The sequence below is a fragment of the Neomonachus schauinslandi genome, chromosome 14 (assembly GCF_002201575.2).
Source record: "Neomonachus schauinslandi chromosome 14, ASM220157v2, whole genome shotgun sequence".
NCBI classification, from domain to species: Eukaryota; Metazoa; Chordata; class Mammalia; order Carnivora; family Phocidae; genus Neomonachus; species Neomonachus schauinslandi.
In genome coordinates, this window is record NC_058416.1 from 20,563,465 (window position 1) to 20,587,353 (window position 23,889).

General features: G+C 35.6%; 1 protein-coding gene across 3 annotated transcripts; it reads right to left on the reverse strand.

The window, feature by feature from the left end:
- Nucleotides 1–296: 296 nt before the first annotated feature.
- C14H18orf54 (chromosome 14 C18orf54 homolog) lies at nt 297–22,073 on the reverse strand. Of its 3 annotated transcripts, none has more exons than XM_021686373.1 (7): nt 21,791–22,073; nt 20,274–20,519; nt 19,045–19,195; nt 15,720–15,822; nt 9,519–9,650; nt 7,331–7,401; nt 297–383 (listed from the first exon to the last, which is right to left on the reverse strand). In XM_021686373.1, the coding sequence occupies exons 1-7, from the start codon at nt 22,071–22,073 to the stop codon at nt 311–313; spliced, it is 1,059 nt and encodes a 352-aa protein (XP_021542048.1). In that variant the 3' UTR covers nt 297–310. The 3 variants fall into 3 exon arrangements, with proteins under 3 accessions (XP_021542048.1, XP_021542047.1, XP_021542046.1); XM_021686372.1 differs by having other exon boundaries at nt 20,217–20,519; XM_021686371.1 differs by having other exon boundaries at nt 19,734–20,519.
- Between the last annotated feature and the right edge of the window lie 1,816 nt (nt 22,074–23,889).

Below are 23,889 nucleotides of genomic sequence, written 5' to 3' on the forward strand. Positions count from 1 at the left end.
ATAAGCTTCAATAACGGACATCATCCATCTTTGAATATTGGACATTTGCTGGCCTGAAAACCAAAGCCAGACTGTAGGACACAGTGTGGGTCCTTCCAGTTCACATTCTGGTATTTTGGCATTAAATGAGGATAGGTCACAAAACCTATGCACATTTTCAAGTTTGTTTTTTAAAAAATATATAACACTTGAACCAATCACAGAATAATGTATGGCTTATAATTTCTTTGTCAGTTTAAGCAACAGGAATAAAAATACATCTTTGTTCTGTGATGACCATTTATTGGGTGGACCCTTTTTTTTTTCCTCTTCACATTTTCGGCGACTGTTTCCCACTGGTATCATCAACCAGGTCTCTCAGGCGGGATAAATGGTGCAAAGCCCTTCATTAAAAAGTATAAAACACATTATAAACCAATATTAAGGAATGAACAGACAATGCAGACAGCAACAAATGGTGATTACATTGTTTATTAACTTCAAAATTAGTGTATGAGAAATGAATTTATAGAATAAGTGTCAAATATTTAGAATTTTTCTTTATAAAACCTTGAGATCTGAATAACTGAGGGCTAAAATAATTCATTTAAATTTTATAAACATTTACTTTAAAAAATATATTTTTGACATGCATGGGATTTTTTTTGAAAGTCTGCCACAAAGTTTAATAATAATAGGTTTTATTTGTGTCACACTTAACAAAACATTATTTTATGTCATTATCACAATAGCTCTGTGAAATTATACCTTTTCTTTTGGAATACTGTTTATATCATTTAAGAAAAAAGTACATTCATTAAGATGTACATTGAGAATAGCTAAAATTTAAAAAATAGCACTGAAGGATCCATTACAGTTGAGGAAAACTCATTTTTATTGAGGATAAGGGGAAACAAATGACAATTATGTGGTATTAAACAAACAACCTGATTTTTTTCTCTAAAATAAAGCTAAGATTATAGGTCAGGTCTCAGTGAAGAAAATTTAATCACCCCTCAAACAAACCAAGAAAAAAGAGGCCCTTAACTTTCCAGTCTTCCTCTAAAAATACTCTTCCTTTTTCCTTTCCCCTATTACTCATTCAGATCCTCAAAGACCACCCAGAAAATGTCAATCAACCATTTTTCAGATCTCTGATAAATAAGAGACCAACAAAAACAAATAATGTAACAATTATGATGCGCAGTAATCTGTTAGTAATTTCTAAATTGAGTTGAAAGGTGATGACCACAATACCCTATTTTTACAGTCTCTAACACAGGTTTGGTAAATTTATATTAAATAAAATACATTTTCCACTTGACCCAGGATATGAAGATGGAAGAAACTAGTACTGTTAATTACTGCATTATATCTATTTCCCTGTACTCTACTTCTTGGACACTTACTCAAATGTAATAAGAATCTGGATTTTGCCACCCTTTTGGCAACTTCAATTAATTTTTGAGATTCTCATCTTCATTAACTAAATGACAATAAATCACCCAAAGTTACTATGCAATCAGAGGTAAAATTAGACTCTATCATTTCTACATCCTATAGTAATATCTCTTTACCTAAAAAATCAGTTTCTTTCTAGAGACACACATTTATGAGAAAGAAGATAATCTATGAATATACTTTGGACTTAGATCTATCTTTTTCTTTTCAGGCTTATTATTTAGCAACCTACATTCAAAAGAGGGGCACCTGGCTGGTTCAGTCAGTGGAGCGTGAGACTCTTGATCCTGGGGTTGTGAGTTCAAGTCCCACACTGGGTATAGAGAGTGCTTAAAAATAAAATCTTAAAAAAAGGAAGGAAGGAAGGAAGCAGGGAAGGAGGGAAGGAGAGAAGAAAGGGAGGGAGGGGCAAGCAGCTAGCGTCTTATCTCGCTGTTTACAATTCTGAGGGCCACAGATCCCTTGGATTTAGACAGCTGACTAAATTGGATGCGGGAAAAAATCCTCATCTTTATTTTCACTAAATGCTACCTGTAAATTAGCATTTCCTTCCATTATGAGTGTAAGCAACAGACCAAAATCGGTGACCTCATATGCCACAGAAATTAGAGATATTTTTCTATCACACTGTAGTCATTGCAGGTATCTCAGAACAGTTTTGATATTCACTGCTACTTAAAAATTACAATAGTTATATATAATAGTTACAAAATGACATTAATTATTAACCCCATTGCTAAAACATATGCATTCTAAGTCTTTCTGCTTACAGTCCAAAAGTTCATATGACATAACTGGTGACCCAGACATTGATGCTTTCCAATATTCCCTTTCTCTGTTTGCTGATCAACATGTGAAAGGTAAATAAAAGACCACAGCATGGTTTAATGCTTTTATTCAAGTTATGTAAAAGGCCTTCATATAATATGTTTTCACAAAATGAATTTTAACTTACCTGTATTTTAAATGTCTTATTTAAATGCATTAATAAAGAAGCATGTATTACTAATTAGAAATTTATTCTAACATTTTCATAACTATAACTCAATATAACTGGCTTCCTTTCTAGTCCTATTTCATGTCTTTAAAAAACAATGTTAGGGAGAAAGGAGAATGATGGGAAGGAAAGGGAGGGGTATAGTATGATGGGAATGAAAAAAAAAAGCTAAGCAGAAATGTGAAATCTTCAGTCCCCCTACACAATCAGCTAGCAGTTCCTTTCATTTAACTTTTATCTGCCCAGCTAAGAATAAGACAATCAATCTACTTAGAGAAGAGGCTATCAAAAGTGATTTGCTATTATGTGTAGGGACAAGTGCAGAATAAAATTATAGAAGGAAATTATTCCTGAGTTTCTTCTCCAAAAAGGTGAAAAAGCAAGCTAATGGGGAAAATATCAATTTAAGAGTTATGTTACATACAACACTGAATAGTCAATTCACCTTAAAAATTGAAATAAAAAAGCTCATGTCTTACTATGAAAAAGGATCTATCAGTGAGCATAAATAAATAGAAATCAACCCACAGGGCGCCTGGGTGGCTCAGTTGGTTAAGCAACTGCCCTCGGCTCAGGTCATGATTCTGGGGTCCCGGGATCGAGTCCCACAACAGGCTCCCTGCTCAGCGGGGAGTCTGCTTCTCCCTATGACCCTTCCCGTCTCATGCTCTCTGTTTCCCATTCTCTCTCTCAGATAAATAAATAAAATCTTAAAAAGAAATCAACCCACAGAAACTCAGTAACAGACTGATTATATGAAGGCAATTTAACTATATTTTTAACTTACTGATATCTTGCATCTGGTTTCCTATTAGTACTGCTATATTGGCTGTGCTTAAATACTGTTTACCGGCCTATATTCAGCCTAGTATCCAGCAACAACTGAACAAACTGCCAACCACTCCCTAGGTTTTAGTAGAGTACATTAGAATAAAAGAAAAATCCTTGCTCTAGGATCATGTTTTGCAAATCTGAGAGGTAATTCTGTCTATTTCTAGTATAGAATGAAGACCAGAAAATTGAGCAAGAAAAGAGAACTGAGAAACAGGACAACTTTCTAGCTATCATTAAGTCTTCACAGCATGGCCTTTAGTACTGAGAACTATAAAATCTTACACATCCATTTCCAAATTGTATATAAAACAACAAATTCCAAAGCCAATACAAATTATTTTTGGATGACTGATGATTTTGCAATCATCTCCTACTGCTCACCTTTATAGCATATGAGCAACATACTATTGCTCATTCTTCACAGCCAGCCTGGGCAGAGTAGCTGGTGGCTTACATGACATACAAGATTCTAGAAAAGGCCCCTGCTCAAAAAACTACAATTTTTTCATTTGCTAAGATGACAAATTTCTCTTATGGACGTTTTAGTTAGTAAGTTTTTATTGAGTTCCTATTATGTAAATAAGACAAAGCTAAAGCATTATAGGGATACAAAACAATTACAATTTAGATTCCTACTAAAAGCAAAATCCCTCTGAAAAAAATAACATTTTAAGCTACTCAATCATTTATACTTCAGGTCTAATGAGTCTTCCCAGAGAGCAGTTATTTCTAATGGAAGAATATAAGAAAACTGAGTGTCCAACAGAGTAAACAGAACCATACTAAGAGCTTGGCATTTCCTAAGGCTAATGAAAGACATTTTAAAACTGGTTAGCAATCAAACTGTTAAAAACAAAAACTGTGGGGCGCCTGGGTGGCTCAGTCGGTTAAGCGACTGCCTTCGGCTCAGGTCATGATCCTGGAGTCCCGGGATCGAGTCCCGCATCGGGCTCCCTGTTCGGCAGGGAGTCTGCTTCGCCCTCTGATCCTATTCCCTCTCATGTGTTCTCTCTCATTCTCTCTCTCTCAAAATAAATAAATAAAATCTTTAAAAAAAAAAAAAAAAAAAAAAAACAAAACAAAAACTGTTATTTGAGGGGTGAGGAGAGACATAATAGGACTTTTCATCCCAGGAAAGGTCATTAAAGCACCCAAGGTACAATCCGCAACTTTTGAAGAAGCTGAGTCTGTTTATTTTGAATTATGAAAAGATGACTATAAACCCAACCAGAACAATTTGAATTTCAAATTGTCCTTAAAATAATCTACAGATTAAAAATAATGAAAACATGTACTTACACACTTTTAAAAGTTTAAACTTACTTCATAACAGTACAAATGCCTTACTGATAATACCTTTGAAATGTAAGTAAAAGCCAAATTAAGACTGCCCCAGATAATCCAACAGAACCAACAGCTAAAAGCCATCTAACAGAACATGAATCTTACTCTCTGAAAATGGCATTCTACATGTAGGCAAGATTACTGGTTGTCCAAGCTAGAAAAAAGTTACTACTATGAAAAAAAATTCTTTTAGCTAATAGTAAAAGCACCTATAATATCAGTTTTTGTGGTCATTTAATTACTTACAGCCCAGTGTTCATCTTCACCAAGAAAAACATCTTCCAGGCTATGTACTTTAACTCAGAAAATACATTTAAGTCTGTGACACAAGTTCAATATAAATGCTTTTAAGAAGGGCGCCCGGGAAAAATGGACAGGGCAAGAAACAACAAATGTTGGAGAGGTTGTGGAGAAAGGGGATCCCTCTTACACTGTTGGTGGGAATGCAAGTTGGTACAGCCACTTTGGAAAACAGTGTGGAGGTTCCTCAAAAATTTAAAAATAGAGCTACCCTATGACCCAGCAATTGCACTCCTGGGTATTTACCCCAAAGACACAGATGAAGTGAAAACAAGGGCCATATGCACCCCAATGTTCATAGCAGCAATGTCCACAATAGCCAAACTGTGGAAAGAGCCGAGATGCCCTTCAACAGATGAATGGATAAAGAAGATGGGGTCATATATACAATGGAATATTACTCAGCCATCAGAAAGGATGAATACCCAACTTTTATATCAACATGGATGGGACTGGAGGAGATTATGCTAAGTGAAGTAAGTCAAGCAGAGAAAGTCAATTATCATATGGTTTCACTTATTTGTGGAACATAAGGAATAGCATGGAGGATGTCAGGAGAAGGAAGGGAAAAATGAAGGGGGGGGGAATCGGAGGGAGAGATGAAGCATGAGAAACTATGGACTCTGAGAAACAAACAGGGTTCTAGAGGGGAGGGGGGATTGGTCAGCCCGGTGATGGGTACTAAGGAGGGCACGTACTGCATGGAGCACTGGGTGTTATACGAGAACAATGGATCGTGGATCACCACATCAAAAACCAATGATGTATTGTATGGTGACTAACATAACATAATAAAATTAAAAAAAAAAAAAAAGAAGGGCGCCTGGGGGGCTCAGTCAGTTAAGCATCTGCCTTCGGATGAGATCATGATCCCAGGGTCCTGGGATCAAGGCCCGAGTTGGGCTCCCTGCTCAGCAGGGAGTCTGCTTCTCCCTCTCCCTCTGACCCTCCCCCCTGCTTGTGCTTTCTCATGGTTTCTCCTGCTCTCTCTCTCTCAAATAAATAAAATCTTTTTAAAAAATTTGTTTAATAAATAAATAAATGCTTTTAAGAAACATGAAAAGCTTGAGGTCATCTACTTTAAATTTTAAAGCAGAATGAGGTCTTTATTCCTAGACAACCAATTGAGGCCCTGCACTAGCCTAAATGGATAATAATGTACCACTACCATTAATAAGAGGAGTGTTAGGAACACAGGCTACAGAATCAGACTATCTGGTTTGAATTCCACTGCTACCTCTCACTAGCTATGTGACCTTGGACAAGTTACCTTATTACTTGATCTTTATTACCTGATCTGAATTATGAAAATAATGACAGTACTTAACCTCATAGGGTTATAAAGATCACATGAATTACATTCAAAAGCACTAAGAACACTGACACTTGGTAAGTGTTCAATAAATGTTAGTTATTATCATTATTCACTGACTCCTACTGGATAGGAACACTATCCCCAAGTACTATGGCAGGCTATAAAGAAAGAGGCATTATTTGTACCCAGGACATTATAAGTAGAGGGGGAAAAATCATACATACATATATTTTTAAACCATGGAAACAAAAAAATGTGTGTGTGTGTATACACACACATACACATACATATCATGGCAATTAGAGTCCTAAGTTTACATGTCTAGTGTTACACTTTTCCACCACTTCCTTAGAAAACCAAATCCTCAGCAAATTCTGAAAGGACAAAAGGTAGACAATATTTGTTTAGCCCCACTTATAGCCAAGTGAAATGATGTCAGTAAAGTAAAAAATTTCAATCTTAGCATGTCCTAAAGTTCAGTATTCCATCTTCTGAGGGTACTTCATATTCACACAACAAAACCCATAAATAAAGACGATTCCCTCTGCCAATACCATGACCATAGGAAACATCTGTATTCATCTCCACATTTTTACTTAAGATAATGTAACTAAGGAAATAGCAGATTAACACCTTTATGGCATTTAGACCTATTTTTATATTCAGGACATTATGTCCACTTTAGGTTTCTGTGGAGATACATCAAATAATGACACATTTATGATTATTATATTTATTCTAGAGAGAATACATAAAAACACATTTCATGAACAAGTTGTTCTTCCATGATATCCATACCAATACTATCTCAAATTGTTGCTATTAGTCGGAAATGAAAAGAGAATCTCTTTAAGCCACTCACATCCATTATACTTAGGTGTCTAAGGTTATCTCATTAGGTCCTAAGAACATTTTAATAGAAAATAACGCAAGTTTAAGAGAAAACTTCAGGATTAAACATTGTTCCATGAAGCTTAAATATACCAAGTATATCTATTCTTAGAACTACTTAATTCCTCCTATAATCTTCTGATTTCAAAGGAAAGGCTAAAATGGATTTGTATCCATAATATATTCAGAAATTAGTAGGGAATACTTACTTTTGAAGTGAACTAGTAATAGGAACCATACTTTCCTTCAACTGTGATTTAGAGAAATTATCTTCTGAAACCTATTAAAAAAACCAAATATAACAAGTTATTGAAAATATAATGTAACTATAAACTTAAATACTATTTAATATGTGAATAATAAGAACAATAAAAAATATTGTCTGCATTTCCAAGGAAATAATTCTAGCAAATAATTTTCAGTGAAGCATTACATATTTTCTCTTTATTCTAGGGGTGCCTGGGTGGCTCAGTCAGTTAAGCGTCCACCTTCGGCTCAGGCCATGATCCCAGGGTCCTGATATCAAGCCCTACGTTGGGCTCCCTGCTCAGTGGGGAGCCTGCTTCTCCCTCTCCCACTGCCCCCCTCCCTGCTTGTGCTCTCTCTCTCTCTCTGTCAAATAAATAAATAAAAAAAATCTTTTTAAAAATAAATATTTTCTCTTTATTCTAAAAATATAACTACTTAGATTCATCTTTCATGTACACTTTTTTTTTTTTAAAAGATTTTATTTATTTATTTGAGAGAGAGAGAGAGTACATGAGAGGGGGGAGGGTCAGAGGGAGAAGCAGGCTCCCCGCTGAGCAGGGAGCCCGATGCGGGACTCGATCCAGGGACTCCAGGATCATGACCTGAGCCGAAGGCAGTCGCTTAACCAACTGAGCCACCCAGGCGCCCTGTACACTTTTTTTTTTTAAAGATTTTTTTATTTATTCATTTGAGACACAGAGATACAGAGAGAGAGAGAGCATGAGCAGGGGGAGAAGCAGAGGGAGGCGGAGAAGCAGACTCCCCACGGAGCAGGGAGCCAGATGCAGGGCTCAATCCCAGGCCCCTGGGATCATGACCTGAGCTGAAGGCAGATGCCCAACCATGTGAGCCACCCAGGCACCCTTTCATGTACACTTCTAAATGTATGTCCAATAAAAATAAAACCTTGACTTGAAATTATAACTGTAAGAACAAGGTTATGTCTCAATGATGTCTAAAAAAGGATGGAATACACTCTATATGTTAATGTAATAATCATTAAAATGTATAGACAAGAATTAAGTAATACAGTTCCTAAGAGCTGATCCATTCATATGTAATTAAAACTGAATTTCATAAAGCTCTACTGAATAAGAATTAAAAAAACCAATGACAATAAAAATATTTAAGTATTTACCAGCTATTTTTTATCAGGTGTCAAGTACTATATAATAAGTACTTCACAGAGTTTATCTCAATTTATCTTCTCAACCTCATTTTACAGAAGAGGAAGCTGAAACTAAAGAGGTTAAGTGATTTGTACAAATATTGCACTTGCTAGTTAAGTGGCAGAATTAGAATTCAAAATTGGATTTAGGAGAACATTAAACTCTCTGTAAACACTATACTACTGTGAAGAAAATTCAATCCCTACAGAACAGTAGCCCAAAGCACTAAGAGATTTCCAAGTTCCTAGGAAATACACAAAAACATAATGGTTTTAAAATAAAATTTTACATCAGCTATAAGAAGAGCCAAACTCATGGTAACCAAACAAAATTTCAGAAGACAAAGGTTATGTGGAGAAGTCTAAGGTTGAAAAGGTTTTCCAGGCCTCCCCAAATATAAATACAAAAAGTTGGATTATACCGATAATTTTATAGGGCATTAAAAAACAACTCCTATGGGCGCCTGGGTGGCTCAGTCGTTAAGCGTCTGCCTTCGGCTCAGGTCATGATCCTGGGGTCCTGGGATCGAGTCCCACATCGGGCTCCCTGCTCAGCAGGAAGCCTGCCTCTCCCTCTCCCACTCCCTCTGCTTGTGTTCCTGCTCTAGCTATCTCTCTCTCTGTCAAATAAATAAAAAATAAACAAATAAATAAAAATCTTAAAAAAAAAAACAACTCCTACAATCCTTCCATATTACAGTTGTAATGCTGGTAGATCTAAATAAGATGTTGTATTTACAACCATAAACTAAATAGAACAACCCATTCAGGGGTACACACAACTATAGAAATCTAATAGTATTATAATTAATTTCTGAAAAAATAACAATTAGCACAACTCTACAACATGTGTTATGTGGCATGCTTCTTAACATATAACTATAGTGGTCAAGCTGAAAAAGATCTAGGAAGAAATCACATCTTCAGAGATCTCAATTCATATTCGTAGATCTCAATTCAAAAATCAAGTCTGTGCTTACTTGCTTAATCTCTTCTTTCAGTTCTGCTGTTTTATTCTGATTAAAACTTTCTTGTACTGCTTGAAGATTAAATAACATTTGTTTCAGTGCTTCAACAGGACCATGATGTTTCCCTCCAGAAAGGGTACAGCTCTGAGGTTAAAACAGATGAAACCAAGCAATTCAGGGAGGAAAAAGTTACATTTTTTATTATTTTCCCCCAATATAAAATTAGTGCAAAAATTCAAACCGTACAATCAATAATGTGTTTTGAAAAATCAAAATTGTAACTCAACACCTCCCCTTACCCAGTCCCCAGATAAAGTTACTTACAGACAACCATTATTAAAGTTAGGCAATATTCTTTCTAGTCTCTGCTCTTTTCAAAAGAACAGTACACCTTCACATTTGCAATACATTCATTTATACATTTAAAATCATAGATTTTTTAGAACTGACAAGCTCAGGTAGGCCAACATGCTCTTTTTGGGTATGTAAATGAAGCTGGTTATCAGCGGAACAGTGACTAGAATTTCAAATATGGCATTCTCTAAACACTTTTAAGTATGTTTTCACACAACGAATGCTAGTTTTTCACTTATTCATTGGCCACACATTCCTTGCTACCTAAAAAACACGCATACCTCAATTATCACTGATCTTACTTGCATTCAAGGAGGGCAACAGCACTAGATAAGGTGGTCAGGATTCTTTTAAGAGAATCTATAAGGGATATTTTTAAACTTTTTTAAAGTCTTCTTACCAAACTCTTATTTTTACATCTTCCATATTACATACATCTTCAATATAATGTTATACATATTTCACCAGAATTTTAAAAATAAAGAAAAATAAACAGGGCTTAAGGATCCAATTAGCCTTGGGGCACTTGGATGGCTCAGTTGGTTGAGCATCCAACTCTTGTTTTTGACTCAGGTCATGATCTCTGGGTCATGGGATGGAGCCCTGCGTCAGGGAGTCAGCTTGGGATTCTCTTCCTTCCCTCTCCCTCTGCCCCTCCCTTCCTCCCTCCCCCTCTCTCTCTCAAATAAAAATAAATAAATCTTTAAAAAAAAAAAAAGGATCCAATTAGCCTTATACTCCTGACTCCTGACTCTTGTGGACAGCACCTGAAGCATTATCTCTAAATTACCTCCATCCAGCCACTGACTTAGAAGAATTTCTGGCTGCCTGATGCCAACCATAAGGGTTACAAAAGCCTGCCTCTGGAGTGAATTTTTCATGCAAACTAGTGATCAGAGTTCCAAAAAGAAAACTACGAGAAACAGATTATATGAACTATTTGTGCCATTCACTAATGAATATTTAATAAATGTTGGTATGTCTGATAGAATTTGTCCTGAGACTCATCATTAAAACCTGGTAGTGAGGGCACCTGGGTGGCTCAGTTGGTTAAGTGACTGCCTTCGGCTCAGGTCATGATCCTGGAGTCCCGGGATCGAATCCCGCATCAGGCTCCCTGCTCAGTGGGGAGTCTGCTTCTTCCTCTGACCCTACCCCCTCTTGTGCTCTCTCTCTCTCACTCTCTCTCTCTCAAATAAATTTAAAAAAATAAAAATAAAACCTGGTAGTGAATGTCTTGGAGTATATCTTTTTTTTTTTTTTTTAAGATTTTATTTATTTATTTGAGAGAGAGAGAATGAGAGACAGAGAGCATGAGAGGGAGGAGGGTCAGAGGGAGAAGCAGACTCCCCGCCGAGCAGGGAGCCCGATGCGGGACTCGATCCTGGGACTCCAGGATCATGACCCGAGCCGAAGGCAGTCGCTTAACCAACTGAGCCACCCAGGCGCCCGGAGTATATCTTTTTATATAGCTCTCTCAGAACTATAGTAATGTTTCACATATTAAAAAAACAAATAATTTAAACCAAATAGGATGTGGTTTAAACTCAATATATACAATAAAAGTGAACCACCTAACAGAATTACAATTGAACAATATGACCACAATGAAAGGTGTTGGGAAGAAATAATTAACCAAGGTAACTTTGGAAAGCAGTACTCTGACTGGATATTGTAAGGCTAAGATAAAAAGAACTATACATAAATAATGTGATCTAGTTAGTAAATTTGTTTCTTACAGGCATATGGATTAACAATTGCCAAATGTGTATGCTAAGAATGCACGAATAGTTAAGGGATTACGGATAATAGACACGACTCTCACCAGTGGAAAGTTGTTACAAATAAGGAACAGGAAAGGCTAAAACAAACCCTGAAGGACTGGACTGGAGTCAGAGGTATCAGTATGAACTCATGATTTTATACATACATATAAAATATACAGATATAGAAATATAGATGTGCATGTGTGGATTAGTAAACATACATATTTCGTAGATCTGCCTGCTAAGAAAGTCTAGAATGAATAACATCCCAGTAGCAATAAGCACAACTAGTGCCCAGATCTTCATTTCTAAATGCCATTTTCCAGTTAAAAAAACATGGCCCCACAGAGAAGTGCTCCAAAAAAGGATGAGGACATGTCAAAAGGACACAGGGCCAACCTGAAGGAACTCCTTATGGCCAAAACTGGAACAATTTGAGCAACAAAGTAACAACATTGTATTAAAAACTTAGAATATCTATTTATGAGTCCCTATCGATATAAATAATTTAATTAATATATGGGGAGGAGAAGGAACAGTTCTTCATTCTACAAGATTTCAATTAAAAGAAAAGAAGATCCACCAATGGATGCTTAAATTAGTGAAATTTTGAGACTATTTGCACAGTGTCAAAGTATCTCCCCATATTTATTAATTACAAGGGGAAACCATAATTTTACTAAAGGGAGAGACAGTAGACACTGTAGTGTTCAAGGTTAACATCACAAGTATTAACATATTATAATTTCATATATTATTATATTAACACATTGTTATGGACTGAATGTGTCCCCCTAAAATTCTTATGTTGAAGCCTAATCCCAATGTGATGGTATCTGGAGAAAGGACTTTTGTGAGGTAATTAGGTTACAAGGGTGGAGCCCTCATGAATGGGATTAGTGCCCTCCTAAGAAGAGACACAAGAGAGCTTGCTTCTTCCCTGTTCTCTGGCATGGGAGATCTTATGGAGAAGATGGCCATCTGCAAACTAGGAAGCAGGACCTCACTAGAACCTTGATCTTGGACTTCTCACCCTCCATAACTGTAAGAAATAAATGTTTGTTGTTTAAGCCACCAGGTCTATGGCATATTTATTACAGTAGCCCAACTAAGACACAAATCAGTAAATCAATGATATCAGTATATCGTGAACCCTCTGGTATGATGCACTGAGAAGCGCATAGCATGATTTCTGTCACATTCTTGCCAAAAGCATAACTTCATTCTAATCATGAGATAACTTCAGACAAACCCAAATTAAGGAACTATCTACAAAATAACCTACCGACCAGTACTCTTTAAAAAGTGTCAAGGTCATGACAGACAAGGATAGACTGAGGAATTGTCACAGACTGAAGTAGATTAAAGAGACATGACAACTAAACACAATGTTGGACCCTGGAACAGGACATTGGTAGAAAAACTAGTGAAATCAGAGTAAGGTCTGTAGTTTAGGTAACAGAATTGTACCTATCTTAATTCCTTGTTTGTGATCATTATAGTATGGTATGTGAGATGATAACATTAGGGAAGCTGAAAGAAGGGTGATAAGAACCTTCTTTACATCTAAAATTATTAAAAACAAAACAGGGGTGCCTGGGTGGCTCAGTCGTTAAGCATCTGCCTTCGGCTCAGGTCATGATCCCAGGGTCCTGGGATCGAGCCTCACATTGGGCTCCCTGCTCGGCGGGGAGTCTGCTTCTCCCTCTCTCACTCCCCCTGCTTGTGTTCCCTCTCTCGTTGACTCTCTCTCTCTGTCAAATAAATAAATAAAAATCTTTAAAAAGCAAAAACAAAAAAATAAAACAAAACAATCTGGTAGTGTAGTGAGATTGTGTGTGTACTGGCAGGGGAAAAGGGACCAGTTGGTTAGTATTTAACACTCATCCATCTCAAACTTAAAAGAACCTCTGCAAATTTACTCCTCTACCAGTGCTCTTTACCTAAGTAAATGCCACCACCCAATCTTTTAGCTGCTTGACTCAAACATCTTGGATTCATTCTCTGAATTGTATCTCCATCCTACTAGGTCTACCTTCAAAATACATGCCAAAGTCTACCCATTTCTGACTACCTCCAATGTACCCACCTATGCCAATCCTATCCAGAAAGACTACAGAAGTTTCCTAACTGGGTTCCCTGCTCCTTCACCAGCTCCTTCTAAGTCTGTGCTCCACACAGCTGCCATTTTTTATTTTAAAATGTAGATCTGATCACTTCATTCCTCCACTCAAAACCCTCCAGTGACTTCTCATCTCACCTAAATAAAACAAAATCTTCATTCCATCACTTATAAGACCCTACATGATCTGGTTCCTGGTTACCTCTTCATCTTACCTCTTACCATCCTTTCCCTTGTTCATTCTGATCAAGCTACCCTAATGGACTCTAATATTCTTTGAATGTGCCAAATACAATTCTGCCTTGCAGTTTCTGCACTTACTATTACCTCTACATGTAAAGTTATTTCCCTATGTATATTTGGCTTATTCACTCATTTTAGATTTTTGCTCAAATATCAGCTCATTAAAGGTCATTCTTAACTACCCTAGCTAAAATTATACCCTTATTTTTCTATCCCAACTAATTTTTCTTCACAACATTTACAGTATTCCCTTATATATCACATACAATATTTTTGTTTAATTTTCTCTCTAATTAGAATAAAAAATACAACACACAAGGATTTCTTCTTACTCACTCACTACTAGGGATACAGTTCCTAAAAAAAGTGCTTACTATTGATATATTTGCCAAAAAAATACTTGATTTTGTCGTTAAGCATCTGCCTTCGGCTCAGGTCATGATCCCAGGGTCCTGGGATTGAGCCCCGCATCTGGCTCCCTGCTCTGCGGGAAGCCTGCTTCTCCCTCTCCCACTCCCCCTGCTTGTATTCCCTCTCTTACTGTTTCTCTCTGTCAAATAAATAAAATCTTTAAAAAAAAATTTTTTTTTGATAATTAAGCTTCACTTACCCAATATCTGCTATAGTATCTTACACAAAGTTCTAAGGTCAAACATACTCTGACAGCTTCTACTTTCTCTAGTAAATTTCACAGAAGGAGTTCATTTTATTAAATTTTCAGCTAATCTTTGAGTGTTTAACCTCTCAAATCTTCCATATTTCAGGACCCCAAAAGTATGATTTCTTTTTTTTTTTAATTTTTATTTATTTATTTATTCATGAGAGAGAGAGAGAGAGAGAGAGAGAGAGGCAGAGGGAGAAGCAGGCTCCCAAGGAGCAGGGAGCCCGATGTGGGGCTCGATCCCAGGACCCTGGGATCATGACCTGAGCCGAAGGCAGACGCTTAACCATCTGAGCCACCCAGGCGCCCCTGTATGATTTCAATATTTAACAGCCATGGCTATATTTCTATGTCAAATGATATATAATTTCTTACGTGCACATATACATATTTATACTTTATTTTAGGGTTACTTGCAAGATGCACATATGCTGATTTTGTAAAATTGCATAATAATTTTCCTATTTTCCTAAATTATAGAGATTTATCAGTTTCTCTTAGAAACACAACTCTCAATAATCAACCATTGTATGGGAAAATATAACTTACTCTATAATGATATGCTTTATATACTGCCCCAAAAAACAAAACAAAAAAAACCATGATAATTTAAGCTCTCTGTAGAGTTCAATCCCAGGTCCCTCTACTTTAGAATACTAAAACAAAATTATCAATAATTCTAGCAGTGATGGTTTAATGCACTTGTGTTGAAAAAGCAGGAATTTGGGTGCCTAGGTGGCTCAGATGGTTAAGCATCTGCCTTCGGCTCAGGCCACGATCTTCAGATCCTGGGATCAAGCCCCATGTCGGGCTCCCAGATCAGCAGGAGTCTGTTTCTCCCTCTCCCTCTGCCTCTGCCTTTCCCCCTGCTTGTATTCTCTGTCTCTCTCTCTTCCTCAAATAAATAAATCTTTAAAAAAGAAAAAAGAAAAAAAGAAAAATAGGGAATTTGAATGAGTTTTTGTTTTTAACATCTTAGAAATTAAAATCTGTGTATTAGTCATAAATCCTTTTAGTAAGTTAAAAAATCCTCTTTTAGTAAGTTAAAAAGATTTAACTTCACCCACCTGATTATCATTATTTAAAAAATCTTCAAGGAACCCTTTAGCACACTTTGCCCTTGAAGTTTGTTGAGGACTATCATCAGAATTAACAGGAACAGGAGATTTGCTAAATAGGATTTAAGGATACAAGACAGTAATTAAGTTCCCAATTCATAAAACTTAGTGTATAACTGAATGGTTATCATTTAAACAAAAATAGTCACCAAGAAACAACCATTATAGATATGATTCATATTGATTTTGCTTTGTAATTCCCTCATCTTCTCTCTAAACTGATACCAGAATCTAACCTTCCCTATCTCCTTGTTTCTCCTTTAAAGCTTTAAGGAAAAACTATGAAGAAAGTAAAAACATTAGTCTTTAACTAAATAAATAAGCCTTCAAATACAGGCTATACTCCAAAATCTTGTTTGTTTGAAATAAGCAGTACATTTTTCCAAATAGACATGGTTTGTCACCCAATGATAGTTAAAACCCCCCACAAATACATGAGTTTCTACTGGAATGGCAGTTACATGCTCTTCCATGTCAAAGCAATAGGACTTGCCCTCCAGAACTGGCATTAACAAAGAGGACAGATTACAGTGGGGAAAAGATCAATTTTGAAATTAAAATTCCGGAGTTCCAATCCCAATCCCACTCACTATGTGATGATATGTAATTTATTTATCTAAATTTCAGTTTTACATTTGTAGTCCCACTTATCTTACAGAAGTACTGCATAAATTAACTCTATGTACCTGGAACATGTAATAGATGCTCAATAAATATTAGTTTATTTCTCGATGTTGCTTTTCTTTTTTTTTTTTTTTTAAGATTTTATTTATTTGACAGAAAGAGACACAGCGAGAGAAGGGAACACAAGCGGGGGAGTGGAAGAGGGAGAAGCAGGCTTCCCGCGGAGCAGGGAGCCCAAAGCTGGGCTCAATCCCAGGACCCTGGGATCAGGACCGAGCTGAAGGCAGATGCTTAATGACTGAGCCACTCAGGCGCCCCTATTTCTTGATGTTTCAGGGTATAGTAGAGCAAAGGGCAACCCAAGCAAGTCAGAATTTTCCCAAAACAAATTCTATTAGTCACAGAGAATAAATAAAATCATTCTCTCTCTTATTCATATGTCAATATAAAATATGTTTCTAGGGACGCCTGGGTGGCTCAGTCAGTTAAATGTCTGCCTTTGGCTCAGGTCATGATCCCAGGGTCCTGGGATGGAGTCTCACATAGGGCTCCTTGCTCAGCAGGGAGCCTGCTCTCTCTCTGCTTGCCGCTCCCCCTGCTTGTGTGTGCTCACTCTCTCTCTGACAAATAAATAAATAACCTTTTAAAAAAATAAAAAATAAAAAATAAAAAATAAAAATAAATAAAATGTTTCTAACTCAAGTGCTCAGATACCTAAGAATCTTTCTCTAACATTTAAATGTCACAATTCTAATTTTTCTTAGTAATTAACAATACTTCATTATTGACTCATTTGATTTGTAACTTACTATGAGCTTTTCTTGCTCCCAAGTAGTCTTTTTGCCCATTCTTTACCAAAAGAGTTTGCACATCCATCCTCTACCATCAAAAAGCATTTACCAGATTACTGAAGATAAGTGTGGGGTACATAGGGATTCATTATACTATTTTTCTACTTTTGTATTTCTTTGAAATTTTCCATTATAAAAATGTTAAATAAACAAACAAAAAAAGTAATTATCTGACTGTGATTGTGTTCTACCTTCTAGTACACTACCTTGAGTACTTCCTAGTCAATTTTTGTTTTGATGATAGATTGACAATAAGTTGTCAACATCACACTGAGGTCAGGTCTAATTCCTTCTCCTCACAGACCATCATTCACTTTATGTACAAACGTACCCATCATAATATGAATTCAATCTTCCAGAAGCCAACTTCTATACACAAGGTACTGGGCCAAACCAATGATTGTAATAATCATACAAGTGTAAATTATATTATCTAATCACATAATACACTACATGCATTCAAAAATTTTACTCTTAAATACCTCTTATACTATCTGCTCACCCATTTTGGTTGCAAGTGAAAGCAAAGTATTATAGTTATGGTACTTCACAAAGACCAACGGACAAGAAAATAAGAAATTAGAAAATAAGTTTAAGAATTAAGTGAGCTAGTTATTAACCCAAGTTTTAAAAAATAAAGATACTATTGAACCAACAATTGAGAAATGAAGCTAAATATGGAAAAAAATATTCTGGATAATCATCACCACTATTAACAATTACAACAGAGCTCATCAAAAGTCAGAAATTGTTCTAAGTACTTTGTATATATTTTCTAATCAAACGAATTCTCACAGCAACCCCAAGTAGAAGAAGAACTTATATAAGGTCTTATACAAGGCAGAAGTAACTTGTACATAGTAGAATTTGTACAAAGCAGTAGTAATTTGTAAAAAGCAGAAGTATAACTTGTACAAGGTGTCAGCAAAGAAGTCACAGGGCTGGGATTCCTAACCAGAATTATATTCAGTGTCCATATTCAAAAAAATAAGATGTTCAACTGAGAAGTGATAAAAAAAAAAATGGATACAGGAATTAACAGACTCTGTCTATAACAGACTACAACAGAAAGAAAGTTTAGACAACAGAAGATGATAAATTTTCAGAGCCTAAGGCAGGATATAGTGTTACCAAGAATGCATTTCTGATGAGTTCAGATGTAATAATATCCCTAAGGAAAAAAGCTTTCCTACCTAAGCTTAATTCTTACTCCACACTCACATTCATAGGTTTCTAGGTAAACACTATTTAAATTATTCTGAGAAGCTATGTCATAGGAAGGTTAAGCACACAAATGAAAATAATCTTAGAAACTACAAAAATTTATACCACAGACCATACAAAAATTGCACCACTGTTTAAGGAAAATAACTAAGAGAAAGTAAAATGTAAATGAAAAGGAATGGATAACTGCATAGCTCCATATATGGAGAGAATATAGAAGGAGAAAAAACTTAAAGTAAAAAGAAAATAACAAGAATTTTATATCCTCAAATGCAAAATAGTTGCTTTGGGCTATGATTCTTCATATTAAACATAAATCAGTATTTTATAGTGCAACACAAGAAACATGTAACAAAGGCGAAAGTTATAGAATGTGCCTAAGGTTATGAAACATTACACCATCTTGTAACAACTGAAAAATGCAATTTAAAGAAACAACACAAAGCAATGCTCTATACAACTAACGTCATTATTATTGTTAATTATCATTGAATTACTTAAAAAATAAATCAGCTGTTCACATGAAATTTTTTTATTTGGAAAACCAGGAAATTTTTCCATCGTAACTTACGTACAAAGTAACAGGAATATTTTCCCATGATCTTTCTGCTTCAAGTTTATCTAATGAACAAGGACTATCATCCTTCTTTGTAGACTTCGGTAACTCTTTAGTACAATGCTCTAGATTTCTCTTGGCCTTCAGGATAAGCAATTCAATTTTGTCACCTAATTTAAAAGATTAAATTAATTCAAGAGAAAAAATAAATAAAAAGCACAGCAAAATCTCAAAGCCAACAAATAAGAATTCAGATAATTTGGAATATACACATAACTGCAACAATAAACTTTTTTAATATGACATTTCAAAGAAGAAAAGGGGAGAAAAGACATTTCCTAGGCACAAAATGCTATGGAAATGAAGACCATAAGTGTTCAAAAGATTTATCATCTGATCATTACATCAAGAATATAGCATAAAAGCTCCTAGACATTAGGTCAAATTTACAGCACTTCCTTTGGTTCTTAAAAACAAAACAAAACAGGGTGCCTGGGTGGCTCAGTTGGTTAAGCGACTGCCTTCAGCTCAGGTCATGATCCTGGAGTCCCGGGATCGAGTCCCGCATCGGGCTCCCTGCTCGGCAGGGAGTCTGCTTCTCCGTCTGACCCTCCTCCCTCTCATGCTCTCTTTCTCTCATTCTCTCTCTCTCAAATAAATAAATCTTTAAAAAAAAAAAATTCTCTAAAAACAAAACAAAACAATTACCACTGAATGGCTTTTTGGTTTGTCCTGGGAGAACTGGATTCTCACATTGACACTGGCTATGTTCAGAATCACATTTATATTCATTAACTAATCCTTTATCATCACTCAAGGAGTCTGAAATGTTTGAGGGTTCAAAAGAATATTCAAAACTGTCTAATTTATTCATAAGTCGAGAAGTTCTTTGTGCCTGGTAACTATGTCTAGGGGAACAATGATCTTCTTTAAATATTTTAGAAATCCTTTGACTATTTGTATCAGGTAGCAAGTCTTGATGGTGGAGCCAGACTGGGTATGTGAAATCAGGTAGACTAGTTATTCCTGAAACATTAAGGTCAGATTTCTGGCTAGTGAGCCATCTTGGATAATTCTTTTCAAGTTTGTGTTCTGAACTGTCTTTGAAAGACAACTTCTTGGAAAATGATAAAGATGGTTCAGAAACCCACTTATTAGTCTTATTCACAAGTTTTGTTTTTTTTAGCCTACCACGTTGCTTTCCATTTATATTTGTGTATACAACAGGAGTAACTAAGTTATCTTTGCACATGGGAGTGGAAGGTTCTCGAAAATTTTGATTCTTTTCAGTATCCGAGGAACTCAGTCTTCGAATGCCTTTCTTGTTTTTCTTGCTAATTCGGTGACTTGATCCAATGCAAGTTAAAGAAAATGATCCATCTGCTGGAAGTTTTAATAGATCATCAGTTGTTAGGCTAATGGAGTCTATGTCATTAACAGTCTTTCTTCTACAGGATGAAGAGGAGCATTTTTTGGGATCAAGATTTTCAAAAGCTGAAAAACAAAGCATAGTTCTGTTTATTTTCCTATTACATATAACAATACTTCATAACAGTCAACAGTAAACAGAATTAAGAATTTAAGAATCACTCTTGCTGCTTCCCTTTATCTTCACTAAAACTTTGATTGAAAGTATAAAAGGTATAGGTTGATGAAATACAATGTGCTTTTTCCTCCCATCTCTCCAATTTACTTTAACTAAGTTCTACACTTTTCTCTCAAACTCTTAAATTTTCCCTTTTCTTTAATTTACTGTTTCTTCAACTTTTTTCATCTAGACATACCTGATGCACTAATACACTCACATTACTATTGGTCACTCAACACTGGCTGCAATTTAGGAGAAAAATATGCTATTAAACTAGGTGGAAAAATAGTTTGCTTTCTGCATACTAAACCTGCAACAGCATTAACACAAAGAGAACATCTGTTCTAATACTCTTCTGGAATACAATGCCCACATACTTCTGAGAGTTGAATGCAAATTTTTTCCATACTAGGGCCATTCCATAAGTACTTAGTAAAGTGTTACCTGGGTTATCAACAGATGCATTTTCCAAACTTGTCCTTGTGGAAGGCTTATCAAGGAAAAACTCTTTTTTTTTTTTTTAAAGATTTTATTTATTTGACAGAGAGACACAGCGAAAGAGGGAACACAAGGGGAGTGGGAGAGGGAGAAGTAGGCCTCCCGCAGAGCAGGGAGCCCGATGCGGGGCTCGACCCCAGGACCCTGAGATCATGACCTGAGCCGAAGGCAGACGCTTAACGGCTGAGCCACCCAGGCGCCCCTCAAGGAAAAACTCTTAACATCTTATATTATTGTCCCACAGAATACAGATCAGGAAGACTAATAGAGTCTTATTCTGTCAATTGGGATTAATCAAGTATAAATTCAGAAAGACAAGTTTGTTTAAAGTCATTAAGCTCGTTAATGAAACCTAGAACCACCAAGTCAATGCTGTTTCCATTATGCTATAATAAAATGGCTTAAGGGTTTAGGATCAACCACCTGCTGTTATTAGTTACAGTCATCACCTTCCCTCCAAGGTCACAAGAAGCTTTTAGCTGAAAATTCCTGAGATCCAGAGAATTACAGAATCATTTAAGAAAAATATCAAGACCTCAATATTATAAAGTCATTTTTACCCCAAAGGAACAACAACAAAAAAAAGTGTCTAGTTTTTCAAGGCTACATCTCTCAAATGCTTTAAATCAATAGACTAAATAAATAAATAAATAAAAATAAATAAAAAATAAAAGCATACCATTCTTTGGTTTATAAATATAGTTGGAGAATTCTGGCATATTAGTGGAACATCTTTCAATGTTAATCTTTCCAGTGCTTGCACCAGGATACATTTGGCTTAAATCAAAATCATCAATATAGGCCTGTAGAGCCTGAGATGCAGAACTATACAGTTTATCCTTATACTGAAAAGAGCCATCAGAGTTAGAGGAATTACTACCACTCAGGCTGCAGCTTGCTAACAGAGAAGATACTGAAGATTGCCGAGAACAAACTCTGTGTTTTGTAATTGATTTTGCCATGGCTTCCTCAAAATGGTTTATTTCTATTCACTTCTCTTAAAAACTGTAATACAAAAACAACAGGTTACAGTTCCATTAAAAGGAATAACAGCCATACAGAGAGAAATTACTAAACATGTAAACTTTTTATAATCTTCTTTAAAGAATAAAATCCATTTCTATCATCCTTTTAAGGCAATGCACATTATAGATTTTCTATTACTGTAATTACCTTGAATTCCTTCATCATTGATTTAGAAACATTTATTGAGTACCTACTATGTTCCTGAAATTTTGTATACATAATTATCTGAGAATAGTACTTGGGGAAGAGTCCTCACTATTTTTAAGCCCTAAAAACTACTGAGGCACGGTCTTTCTTACGGGGACAGAGTCTATGACATCACAATACCTAACATTCTCCTATACAGAATATTTTTCATTTCATAAGCCTACTATCATGCATCACAGATGGTAGGTGCTCAATAAATTTTTAAAGGCATCAAATGAGGTATTAGAAACAAGAAGAAACAACAGAAAAGAATATCCACTTTCAATGTTGTAAATGCCAATATGTAACTTTAGCCAACCCTTTCCCCCAGGAAAACTCAAGAACAAAATAATTTACAATATTTAGTATAAAGAAATAAACTACCAAGTTTACTGAGCTAGCAAAATGCTCTTTTCCTAAAACAACACTGCTAATCATTTTCTCACCATTTATGGCAGTATCCTTACCATTTCCACTTACGTTAAACAGATTCACCCTCTCTTTTAAAAGAGACTTAGATAATTGACAACATATTCATCTTACTGATTTTCAATTACTAAAATTGAGAGAATTCCTGTCTACCTTAAGATAGTAATAGGATCTACATTTGAAAAACTAAAAAGTAACAAGACTTCAGTACATGATGTGACATTCTTTTAAAAAATTAAATCAGTGGAAATGGATCTTCTGTATTAAAAATGAAAAATTAATGTTAATGTCTAGGACTTAATACACCCTATAATGTTATAAAGTTAATACGTTTAACTTTGGTCTATAATTTTGGGAATGTTTAAGTTATAACAACTTTTAATGTAACTTTTAATGTAATCTTAATAACTATCAAATTTGACTTTAAAATACTGAAAGTTTTCCATTTCAAGACAGAGTAAAACATCTTCCTGCCTCAGCTTTAGAGCATGCACTGCCTTGGCAAGAGAGCTGACAGCAGTCAGTGGAAGCAGCAGCAGAACACAGGATAACGGTTATTGAGCCTCTTTGATTTCCCTGAATGCTGTGATGTTGGTAAATCTCTGAAGAATGGCTAGACTAAGTCAGCTTTGCTCTTTCTTTACCCCTTTCACTAATGATGTCTAAATTTTCTCAAGTGAATAACTGCTTGACCAAACATTTTCTCCCTTATTCCAACACAGTACAGGTCACCAATCTTATTTTAAAAACAAAAACAAACCTCTAAAAGATAAAGCTGTTGGATTACAGTTCTCAGTAAGTGGGTAATAACATCTATTTTAATTCACAGGAGGCAGAAAGAAAATCCACAATGAATTTTTATTGTGGAAAGCTTCCAAAAGTATACAAAAGTAGTACGAATGGTTTAATAAAACCCTATGCACCCATCATCCTTATTCAAACCATTACCAACATACCCCAACTTTTATCCACCCACTTCTCTCCACTTCCTCCATAGGATTATTTGGAAACAAATCCAATGCATCTTACCATTTCTTCCGTAAACACTTCCGTTCCTATAGCCAAAAGGAAATCCATCATTCCGAAGAATAAAATGTTAAACGAACGGCAAATTTCAACTACCTTTGATTCAAAAAC

Bases quoted from the DNA above. Each gene is read 5' to 3' on its own strand.
- C14H18orf54 (XM_021686371.1), bottom strand. From the start codon at position 22,073: ATGGCAAAATCAATTACAAAACACAGAGTTTGTTCTCGGCAATCTTCA. The intron at 19,196-19,733 runs GTAATTGTTTTG...CTTTTAAATTAG, and splicing joins AACCAAAAAGCCATTCAGTG to GTGACAAAATTGAATTGCTT. The intron at 9,651-15,719 runs GTGGGTGAAGTT...TTTTAACCTCAG, and splicing joins TTTTAAATAATGATAATCAG to AGCTGTACCCTTTCTGGAGG.